Here is an 11,325-nt window from a genome sequence, read left to right on the forward strand (position 1 = left end):
GTGTTGTGTGTGTGTGTGTTGTGTGTGTGTGTGTGTGTGTGTGTGTGTGTGTGTGTGTGTGTGTGTGTGTGTGTGTGTGTGTGTGTGTGTGTGTGTGTGTGTGTGTGTGTGTGTGTGTGTGTGTGTGTGTGTGTGTGTGTGTGTGTGTGTGTGTGTGTGTGTGTGTGTGTGTGTGTGTGTGTACAGATGAATCAGAGTAATTGAACCAGTTTTTTACATTATGAGAAAATTATCAATCTCATATCTAATTATCGACTTATAGCAACACAGATTAGATGCGTAGATACATCATTCGAATTGCTGGTCTAGGTGCACTGAGAAAAAGCATTTTAATATTTTGTAACAATTTTCAATATCAAACTAGCCTGTTTTAGCGTTCAAACCAGCAATTCTCACGATTAGAGGATCGATAACACATGTGACTGATACAAGTGCGTAAAAACTAAGTTTAATAATTTTAATGATTTAATATTTACATAGATTGGAGTATACATTTTCGTTTTACATAAATATTTATACGTTATATATTTGTAAATTTATGTTATATCTATATTCTAGAATTATAATTTCTGTAAAATTTACGGGAAGTATCACGCTAATAACGCATAATATTTTAATTTCTTTAATATATATTAGAAATTAAAAAGATATATTATGTAAAATGAAAATGTGATGTGTATACATCAATTCATATAAACATTTGTCAGTAAAACCAATTTTTGTGTCAGCTTGTATTATATTAATGCTTCTTTCTGATTGCGATAACCAAAATAAAATTCTTACAAATATTATTTGTTTGTGTGTGTGTGTGTGCGTGTGTGTGTGTGCGTGCGTGTGCGTGCGTGCGTGCGTGTGCGTGCGTGCGTGCGTGTGCGTGCGTGCGTGTGTGCGCGCGCGCGCGTGTGTGTGTGTGTGTGTGTGTGTGTGTGTGTGTGTGTGTGTGTGTGTGTACATATATATGATGGCATACTGCATGTAAACACAATTCTAAATAATTGTTTTAGACGTCATTTTTGCATATAAAGAAAACAAGATCATCGATACAAACTACTGAATTGATTTATTATTGCGATGCAATTAATCTTCATGTCGATTCAAGCTATTTATCATCATTAAATTAATTTTTTTTCCTTATGTTAGGTCTCTGGTCTGTGTTACACCTCTCACATATGCTTGTAGTGCACTCACTGATTATTCAATTGCCACGAATATATTAAATTAATTTATAACTTATAAAGATAAAAGTCCTTTTCAAATTAAATTTATAACAATAGGATTTATATAAATAAATCCTTGATATGCCAAAAATTTTCATATGATTGAAGAAAATACGATTGATTGAAGAAAAAAAACAAGTAGAAAAAAAACCTTTTTAAATGTGAAGAATTGATTGCGTTCAGTGGAAATAGCAGCTGCTATTTATATTAAAAAATCTTACAATAGTTCCTAAGTTGCTTTTTTTGCTAAATGCAATCATTCTGCTGTATTGGTTCGCGTCGCCTTCGCAGTTTTAAATTCTCGCGGGTCGTTTACGCATAATGTTGATCATCGCCGTCAGGTGGCGCCATTATCGCGTGTGTCAAAGTCGTGATCGTTGCGATCTACTTCAATGATCAATCTATTTCAGACTTCTTTCCGCAATGCCGTCGTAATCGGAGCAGTCAGCTGTTGTGTCGAAGTGAACATCCTTAACCAACAAATTGTGCGAATAGTTGGTCAGTTTTATACAACCCGGTTGATTCTCGACGAGCCGTGCTTATCTCGGCGATCGACTGGCCTGCACTCGACAGCACGGCGGTACGTTTTTCCTCGGCAACAGTGAGCACGCATTGCCCGTCGTGGGAGAAATCGAGTCATGGTCTCTCGGTACTTTTGCATTTGCCAGTCATTAGGCGCACGAGCCATGAGGCGCGTTCGCGAACGGAGATAAGACATAGGATTTTTCACGAGCCGCGCCTTATCTCGAGCACCTCTCTCGTTGGAGAGCGAAAAAAAAGGAATAAGCGCATACTCCGTCAGCCCGCGGCATTCGCTGACGCACGTTAGCGACGAGTAAACAGAATCATCGAAAGTGCGAGTCTGTCAGCATATTTTTTTTTACCATCTCTGTCGCACGTACGCACGTTTGCTCGATCACGCATCAGTAGCAATCATTCGATACGAGAACGCGAGATCCCGAGATTCGAGACAGTCCGCGTGACGGTATTTCGTCGCTGTGATCTCCCGCTGCGTCTTTGATGACAGCTCTCCCGCGATGGACGATACCACGTTTAAATCGTCGCAATAGAAATGTCCAAACGAGCTGCGTCGTGACTAATTCCGATCCGATTGTGCGGCTAATTCCGATTATAACAAATCAAGCAGTAATTTTTTATGAATTAGCGAATTTAAATTTATTGATCCGCGGAAATTTGTCTTGAACGAATGTGAAAGTATGTAAAGCTGGTTTAATTTTATGATAGCGATTCTGTATTGAAATAAGAAAATACATGGGTGACGTCATCATTGTTGTAAGAGACAACTTTCCCTTTTCGTGAGGCCTTATTTATATTTTATATTAATATTTTAATTTATATTATTATTTGTCTCATTAATATTAATCGTCATTTTATATTACTTATTTGTGTTTCGCATTAATCTTTCATATTGTTTGTTCAATGTTTTAGCTCAAAAAATTTTGATAAATCGAATTGTGAATATATAAATAAATAGTAATTTGTCAATAATATCCAAAGTCCAAAAAATCGAAACATAAGACTTAGACTCTTAAAGACATTTCAATAACATTTTTGTAAGCTGAAAGAACGTCTTATGTCCGTTTCTATCAATGTAGATTAACTTTAATTTCAATTCAACTTATGCTTTTAATTTTTTTTTAATTCTTAGAACTAGAAAAGATAAAAAGTTAATTAAACCAAGATTAAAATTAAACTACATTGATAGAAATTAAAGATGTTTTATGTCCTGAGACTCTGTGTTGTCTAAGTATCTTCAAGCAGACCTTGCTTTAATAGTCATTCAAGTTTGATCAAGCATCATTCAATTGTGTAACGTAATACATTATGAGGAAAATAATCCTTCACTAATGCTCAGCACATGATAATATGCATTTTATATCAGTAGGGCCAGTTTATGAAAGATAACGAGGCGTGATGCAATCTGGAAAATATACATATCGCAAAGAGTGAGAGTCTGCAGGAATATGATCTCTCCTTTGCAGATCGTGCATGTCGATTTTAAATATTGCAACACTCATAATTCATGTGTCCCATAGACGTGATGAAATCGTTGATGTGCCATCGCGTTTGTGCGTTTGCGATTCAACTTCATCATTCCTTTCCCGGAGAAAGCGGCGAATCGTTTTGACAATAACGTGTTAAAAATACCAGATGATCGCGCGCACATATATTATAGCTGAAAAAAAAAATCTCGGCTATTCTTTCGAAGATATGAAATTTATGAGATCAGTTATCACGGACGTAGCAGATAAAATCTGTCAGAATGTTCATTTCTATCAATGTAAATTGTAAATTCTACAAAAATAGAACTTGAAAAATTAGTTTAGTCAAGAAGTAGAAAATTAATGCGAATAAATTAAATCTAAATTAAAGTTAATCTACATTGATACATATAGAAATGGACATTATAGATTAGATATTTTCCATACATGTCATTTTCGTTAACTCACTTGAGTTTTTCGTCTTCGAAGATTAAAAAAATTAATTTAAACTTTAATATGAATATTTAATACGAAAGTATAACAGAACTTGTATTGCATATTTTTGTAATATTCACAATAAATATATTATTTTTTAAAAGAATATTATGACTATGTTCAAAATTCTTGTCGGCAAAAGTAGTTTCGACATAATTCATACAATTTATTCCTATATATGCATATTTTGCTCAGTTTATTGTATTCGATCATTGGTTTTATTTTTATAACACACCTTGATATACATCTGTAAATATAACGCGGTCTGAGTATAAATGTTTCTCCAACGTCTCGCGAATGAAGACATGATATTCATTAAATTCTCAATTATCTCTGCAATGAATCACATGAATGACAACGACAATGAATAAGCGAGATCATTGTTATTGCTGCGGTCACACATACAGTACCAAGTGTTTGTAAAGTCTATTCATGCTGTTAATTAATAGATTCGATATTTCGTGTATCACATTTTACGTAATTGTATCTATATAATATACATAAAAAAGAAAACAGCATATTAATCAGTATAATATCTCAATGAAATTTTGTTTGAACAGCTGTATTTATTTATCGGATCCTCTGCATGAATTTTAATTCCTATGTAATACTATTTTTTATCCCTATGTATTACTATTCGTGATAACATCGAAGTATATTTTATCCATATAGTTTATACAGAGAAAATGGATAGTACAATAATTTAATCGAAATACGATTTTTACAAATTAATATATTATATTATTATATAATTCAATACTTTCATAAAAGTTTTATTAATTATTTGATTAATTAATATTTTACCCTAATTAATTATAATTGTTTATTATGATTTCAGAACGTATTCATTCTGAACATTACGAAGCAAACTATGACAACTTCTTTGTCTAGCAACGCGTAACGTTTCCCAATACTTCTCTCAAAATGTTTAAAGAAAACGAAAATGGCGTAGGTGGTTGCAATGGTGCACCACCTCGTCCTCGGAGATTATTTCCCCGATTTTCCCTGCGAAGATTATTGTATTCCAGTCCGCTTATTGGTCGACGCATCGCAAGAACTCCTAGTGCAAGTAATAGGAATGCAAAAGGTAACTTCAAGTTCTATTAATCTGACATATATATAATTGAAAGTGAGCATAACTTTTCAAAATAAAAAAATATTTTTACAGCCAAAGATCAAGCAAGCGGCAGAGCAACAGATGTTGAAAAAGGAGAGGCCAGAGTAAGTAACGGTTCGAGCCATTTCCAATTTCATAATATAGACCTACAGCGTGCTCCTAGCAAAGGTTCTGTGCTTTCTTCTGCAGGAAAGGTATTTATAAAGCGAAATAACATTTATACATTTCAATAAGCTGAGTAAAAGTCACAGATTTTTTTATCAATAAGCTTTTATTATTAAATTTTATTTTTATTATTTCAGAGTAATGAAAATGGATTAATGGAATGTCCATTATGTTTGGCCGAATTGCCAGTAGAATTTTTTCCTATTATTCAATCTTGCCATCATCGCAGTTGCTACGATTGTTTTCAACAATATCTGAAAGTGGAAATCTCTGAATCCAGAGTTAATATTGCTTGTCCTGAGTGTTCAGAACCGTTACATCCAAATGGTGAGTATATTATAAATATACATAACAATTATATTGTTCTAACATTGTTTCATATCCTATAATATTTTTTATAAGATTCAAAAGTTCCTATCACTTACAATCTTTCGTATTACATTTTTGTATAGATATTCGGATGATTTTGAATGATCAAACGCAGTTAGAGAAATATGAAGATTTTATGGTTCGAAGAGTACTCGCTATAGAGCCTGATGCAAGATGGTGTCCTGCTCCAGATTGTAGTTTTGCTGTAATTGCTAGTGGTTGCGCCTCATGTCCAAAATTACGTTGCGAACGACCAGGCTGCGATTCGTATTTTTGCTATCATTGTAAAGCACGGTGGCATCCTAACCAAACGTGCGATGCTGCTAGAGCGCAACGATCTCAATATTATGAGCGCAGCTCTTCTCTAAGTTTCAGTCAAACTGATTCTCAACACAGTAAGTCTTACGAATTAATATTTATTTAACTAACATTATACTTAAACTTTATGATCTGTTTAGGAGATGATATAAAACCATGTCCCAGATGTCAAGTTCTAATCGTCAAAATGGACGATGGAAGTTGCAACCATATGACTTGTGCAGTTTGCGGTGCTGAATTTTGTTGGCTTTGTATGAAAGAGATTAGTGATCTTCATTATCTTAGGTATTTAGAATAAAGTTATATGAATGCATACAACAAATATATTTAAACGTATACGTTCTTCTATTTTATTTACAGTCCTTCTGGCTGCACTTTTTGGGGTAAAAAGCCATGGTCCAGAAAGAAAAAGATTCTTTGGCAACTTGGAACTTTGGTGGGAGCACCAATTGGGATTGGTCTCGTCGCCGGCATAGCATTTCCAGCTATGATTATAGGTTGGTTATATATTATTAACATATTAACAGATATATTGCGACAACATAAATATATATATTTACAGTGTAAATATATATAGCATCGAAAAAAATGTGTTACTACAAACATTATATATTTTGTGTTTAAGGTATACCGGTATGGGTAGGTCAAAAATTGTATACGAGATATGAGAAAGCCAACAAGCACAAGAGAAATGCCTTTATCGCAGGGGGAGTCACTGCATCAGTAAGTTTATTAAATATTTTTTATAATCATTAATGTGCTACTTTCAATGTTTGCAAGTTAGCTACTAACGTATAGATAGTTGCGTAAATATTCATGATTAAGCATTATTTATTCTAAATGTTTTGTTAATATTTCTCGTCTTACGAAAATACTAAAAATAAATAATTGCTCGTGTAAATTTTTGTGATCGAAAGAAAAAAGATAAGTGCATCTGTATCAATTGCAATAGGAACTTTATTTACTATTCGTGATAACATCGAAGTATATTTTATCCATATAGTTTATACAGAGAAAATGGATAGTACAATAATTGTATACATAGCATTAACAAAACAGCGCGTTCGCTGAAATAATTATCGGAAGAAGTTTATCACGGGATGTATATGGGCAAATGGAACGTAATTGTTTTATATGTATATCTCGAAAATACTCTATAACTTTGATATATGTCCTATCATTAATCACGGATCTAGCTGATTCCGTCTTAATAATTGTATGTTGTATCACAACTACTTGCATAAATCTTTAACGACTTGGCACAGCGCATTAAAGACGTCTATTAGCAGTTTATCTGAGCAGAAACCGAATTGAACATTGAAGAAACTTACGTCTATTAAGAAATTTATTAAGAAATTTTTTTTACGTAGCTTCTTCCAGGAAATTTGCTTTCGATTTTATGTTACTTTTGAGACTTTCATCAAATTGCAAGTGAGTCTTGCATGAATAGTCATTAAAATATTACAGCTTTTAAGGAATAATAGTTGATAGGTTGTCAAAGCATACATTAATATATAACTAAGACATTTATCGTATTCTCTAAGCATATCGATCTTGACTTATCTTGTCTCGCTCGTTTTACAGTAATTAGTATTTTGTCGAAACCAGACAAAATCGAGTAGTTTTTAATGTCTATATTCTTTCGACATGTTTCTTTACAACTATCTTCTTCGATGCCGGCATTCATGTTGCTAGCTCAAGCTTCTTTTAGGTTGAAAACACAAAAATTGCGTCTTTAAACTACAAACGGGCTATCTATTGCTTTACATAAAATTTTTCGCTTAGTCAGCCTTGACAGAAATATTAATTCTTCGGTGTATACGCTAACCGTGGCAGCGATGATTAAGAATCAGTTTCGTTTGTTGCGATAATGGCTTCATCTGTTAGTACGCCATCATTATATAGATCTTCGAGAACGTCAATCAGTCGTTGCTCCGTAAGGGGATTACCGAGTGCGACGTCCACCGATCCTATGCAAAGTAAAAGTGCCAATAGTTGGGACTTTCTATAGTCCTTATCGAGATCCTTTCTGGTGTAACCTAAATCCTTGACGATATTTAGGCCAAGATGTAAGCACGTCCAATTCAGCTTGTCCCAATATTTATCCAAAAGCGTTTTAGTATATTTGCGCCGTAATTCGGTAGGCACTGAACTCACCAACAACAATGCGACATCGTTCGTCGGTCGGCTATAAGTGACCATCTGCCAGTCAAGAATGTAACACTTCGTAGATTCTGAAAAGCTATTTCCAAAAAGCAAATTATTGCTCCAAAAATCTGTGTGAGTTATCAATGCCAACGGACCTTCCGGAGCGAGAAGAGCCGAAATAATATCTTTAGTGCGAGGTCGTAGAACTAACAGAGTCTCGAGAACCGTCTCCAATCCTGGTCTACTCTCCAGGAAGCGCGCCAGCTGCGGTAAACCGCGTTCTACCAGTTGCTGGTACGAATCCGTTGCTTTTGCCGTTTGGAATAGAAATGGATAACGCTCGGACAGAGATTGTCCATCTACGACCTTCATCGACAGGGAATGGGCATGTATCCGGGCGATGGCGTCTAACGCTGCCATTGCTTGATCTAATGTTAATCCTCTCGAAAATTCAACACTTTCATAACCGTCGTCGCTTAAGTTATCCAATACTAGCATTGATTCCGGTGGCACTGGACTCTCATCGGTTCCGCCTGCAGGGCTATAATGAGCGTGAAAGCATCTTGGAACTGGTAGCGTGATCCTGTTTTCATATTTATCATTCTTCGCTAGCTGTCTTTCATTGAATTCCTTCAAATCTGGCATCACCTAATATACAAACGCACAGCATAAAAAATCATCAAACAGGAAAAAATTTCAAATCTTATTCGATTACCTATCGCCTTACCTGCGTATAAAACTTAATTTCTCGGAGATCGAATTGGCCTTCTGTAACGAAAAAGCGGCTAAACGGATCCTTAGGGAGTTGCTTTATGATAAGAGACGTTTTGCATCTATCAATCGGCTTGTTCGTTATACTTGTAAGTGCTGCTAAATATTTTACCGTAACGCTGGTGATAGCGCTCAGCACACTTTCGCTCGTCGTGCATCCAGAATTTACGTTAAACTCTAAGACTTTAACCTAAATAAATCATTCAATGCTCGAATCAGACCTTAACTATCACATATATATCTAACGCGATCATTAATATAAATCTCTATTTCACTTGTTTACATGACTAACCGCTTTGCCCTTGTAGTGCTTCGATAATATAGTTTCGAGCCACTCCTTCCGGACTTCCCAATCCGAGACAATTTGCTCTTCCCCGCAGGAAGTGTCGGTCTCGTCGTCCAAGTCGGACATGACTTCTTCTGATTTGTTCTTCACTCTCCTCTTTTCCCCTATCTCTCTTCGTCAATATCCCACTAGCGCGGCTAGGCGATGCTTCTGATGATCCTCTCGCTTGGCACACAACTATCTGACTTCAGTCGGTTAACAAGGCATGTGTTCCGCCAAATGACGATGCGCCCCGATATACAGTGGGAGACGTTACGTAGCTAAATTATCGCACGTACACACACGCGACGTGCACGCACACGCGTATACACGTTAATTATTAACGATGCGTACGTGTGTTCGCTACCGTGAAATCACCGTCGCTGAATGAGCCTCGTTACGTGTCGCTGCCTCTTCCCGGCTACGTCCACCGATTCTGCGCCGATTTGGAGTGGACCGTAGTTGGCGTAGTTCGATGCCCCAGCATGGGCGGAGAGAATAATTGTCTTTTTATTTTAATCGACACGCCCTTGGAACACCAACCGACCGGATTGATCAGTCTTCTTCCTTTATCTAGGCGCACCAAGCACACGTTATTATTCTTAATTGCCACGGAGCGACGTGGACCTCAGTACTGACCAATGCGACGCATGTTCCATTATCGCCTACCTTGGGCTTGGTGTTCTGCCGCCGATATAGGGTGGGGCGAGGAAGATATCACGACTCGGGCGCATGTCTATTCCCGACTCACGATCAATATTCTTCCTTCTGCTCCTCCCCAGAAGTGTGCAAAAAGAATTAGGCGCCCGCGTGCAAAAATAATTTCGTCCCAAAAGTGTACCATCCCAAAAGTGCACATATAATTATCTGTACCTAGGGATTTTTGATTAATTGTTAAAAAAAAGACAAAAAAGGGAAATTATGCAAAATATATGTTAAAATATGGACAATTGTTGAATTTAGGAGCTTTATCTCCAATCATGATAAAATTAGTCTCATTCAACACGTTTTTGCAAATGAAGGAATCTGGCAAAAAAGTATTGCTCAGTCCCGCGAATTGAGATATTAATTGTTAAAGTTGACAGATATTTAGGTTAGGAAATCTGTCATATTAATGGCATAGAGAGTTATATAAATTCTCTGCTTTATAAACACAAATTCTCTGCTTTAGAAACACAAATTCATTGCTTTAAAAACGCAAATTCATTGCTTCGTGAATTTGCTAACCCTCTGCCATTGATGTGACAGATTTCCTAACTTGAATATCTGTCAACTTTAACGCATCGAATCAGACTAATTTTATCAAGATCGGAGATAGAGGCTTCTAAACTCAACAATTATCAAATATTGAGTTAGCACAAAAGTTCGTAGCGTTACGTCATTTCTTTCACATCTTTATAAGTTTAAAAAAATTGGCAATTATACCCTTTGTATAATGAACAAGTTTTAACTTTAAAAATCTATTTTTTAAACTTTATGATGATTTTTAATAGAATCAATAAAATGCTCCTTTTATTTAACTTGCGATAATTCATAGTAATAAAAGCGCAGTAAAATCTAAGGAACATTTTTAAAAATCATTTTGTAGGCGGAAAGCTTTCACGTTAGATAATTGAAAATTTGTTTAAGTTTTTTGGGGCACGTGACAGATCCACAAAGTGAGAAAAAAATTTCCCATTCAGCTTGTAGTTTTCTATATGCAAAAATGATCAAACTCACAGAAAGAGGTTCAAAAGATACAATAATAAAAAAGATTTTAAGCAGTAAAGATTTTAAGTTTCAAAACTTCTTTTTTAAATTTAAATTTTGTTCATTTTTAACGAGGTTTTAGCTACACTTGAATTTTAACGTTTGTAACACTATGAGCTTTTTTCTAACGCAATAAGAAGACAGTTTTAATGAATTCTACTAACACTTAGGAAGCTGCGACTCCATTGCATTTGTAGTAGGTTCAAGTATAATGAGTCTTCGACTGCCTCTCTGCAGACTTTAACCGTCTATGCACGCATTGCACGCTTGCTAGGCATGCCCTTGTTCCTCCCTGTTTGTGCTTGGATTTCTTAGATTTGTTTTTTTATTACTGCATTAGGGCTGCACTAGAGCTTTCCTTCTCGCTTTTTATCAAATTTCAAACATATATTTTATTTTAAGTGCGTACAAAAAGAATCGATTAACAACGCCGTGAACATCATTTATCATTGTTTAATATTTAATAAGCAACAAAGATGAAATGATTTTTAATAAAGATTCTCTAATAAGAATCTAGACGCGTGATTAGAGCTAGTTTTGATTAGTGTCTGCCATTTTTCAGCAACTTCTAAGGGAAAGAGAGAGAGAGAGAGAGAGAGAGAGAGAGAGAGAGAGAGAGAGAGAGAGAGAGAGAGAGAGAGAGAGAGA

General features: G+C 35.5%; 2 protein-coding genes across 2 annotated transcripts in view; one reads left to right on the forward strand and one right to left on the reverse strand.

The window, feature by feature from the left end:
* Positions 1 to 4,639: 4,639 nt before the first annotated feature.
* LOC105625715 (E3 ubiquitin-protein ligase RNF19A-like) overlaps positions 4,640 to 11,325 on the forward strand; it is a 9,364-nt gene continuing 2,678 nt past the window's right edge. Inside the window, exons 1-7 of the mRNA XM_012207042.1 lie at positions 4,640 to 4,802; positions 4,884 to 5,026; positions 5,135 to 5,324; positions 5,450 to 5,761; positions 5,825 to 5,969; positions 6,045 to 6,181; positions 6,310 to 6,407. Of these exons, the coding sequence (XP_012062432.1) occupies positions 4,640 to 4,802; positions 4,884 to 5,026; positions 5,135 to 5,324; positions 5,450 to 5,761; positions 5,825 to 5,969; positions 6,045 to 6,181; positions 6,310 to 6,407 (1,188 nt within the window). The remainder of the gene's footprint in view (positions 4,803 to 4,883; positions 5,027 to 5,134; positions 5,325 to 5,449; positions 5,762 to 5,824; positions 5,970 to 6,044; positions 6,182 to 6,309; positions 6,408 to 11,325) is intronic.
* Positions 7,527 to 9,015, reverse strand: LOC105625704. The gene is made up of 3 exons (XM_012207031.1): positions 8,896 to 9,015; positions 8,560 to 8,793; positions 7,527 to 8,480 (listed from the first exon to the last, which is right to left on the reverse strand). The coding sequence occupies exons 1-3, from the start codon at positions 9,013 to 9,015 to the stop codon at positions 7,527 to 7,529; spliced, it is 1,308 nt and encodes a 435-aa protein (XP_012062421.1).

This window comes from Atta cephalotes (genome assembly GCF_000143395.1).
Source record: "Atta cephalotes unplaced genomic scaffold scaffold00001, whole genome shotgun sequence".
Classification (NCBI taxonomy): domain Eukaryota; kingdom Metazoa; phylum Arthropoda; class Insecta; order Hymenoptera; family Formicidae; genus Atta; species Atta cephalotes.

Coding starts and splice junctions, on each gene's coding strand:
- LOC105625704 (XM_012207031.1), bottom strand. CDS start 9,015: ATGTCCGACTTGGACGACGAGACCGACACTTCCTGCGGGGAAGAGCAA. Junction 8,794..8,895: donor AGCACTACAAGGGCAAAGCG/GTTAGTCATGTA, acceptor TGATTTATTTAG/GTTAAAGTCTTAGAGTTTAA. Junction 8,481..8,559: donor AAATTAAGTTTTATACGCAG/GTAAGGCGATAG, acceptor TTTGTATATTAG/GTGATGCCAGATTTGAAGGA.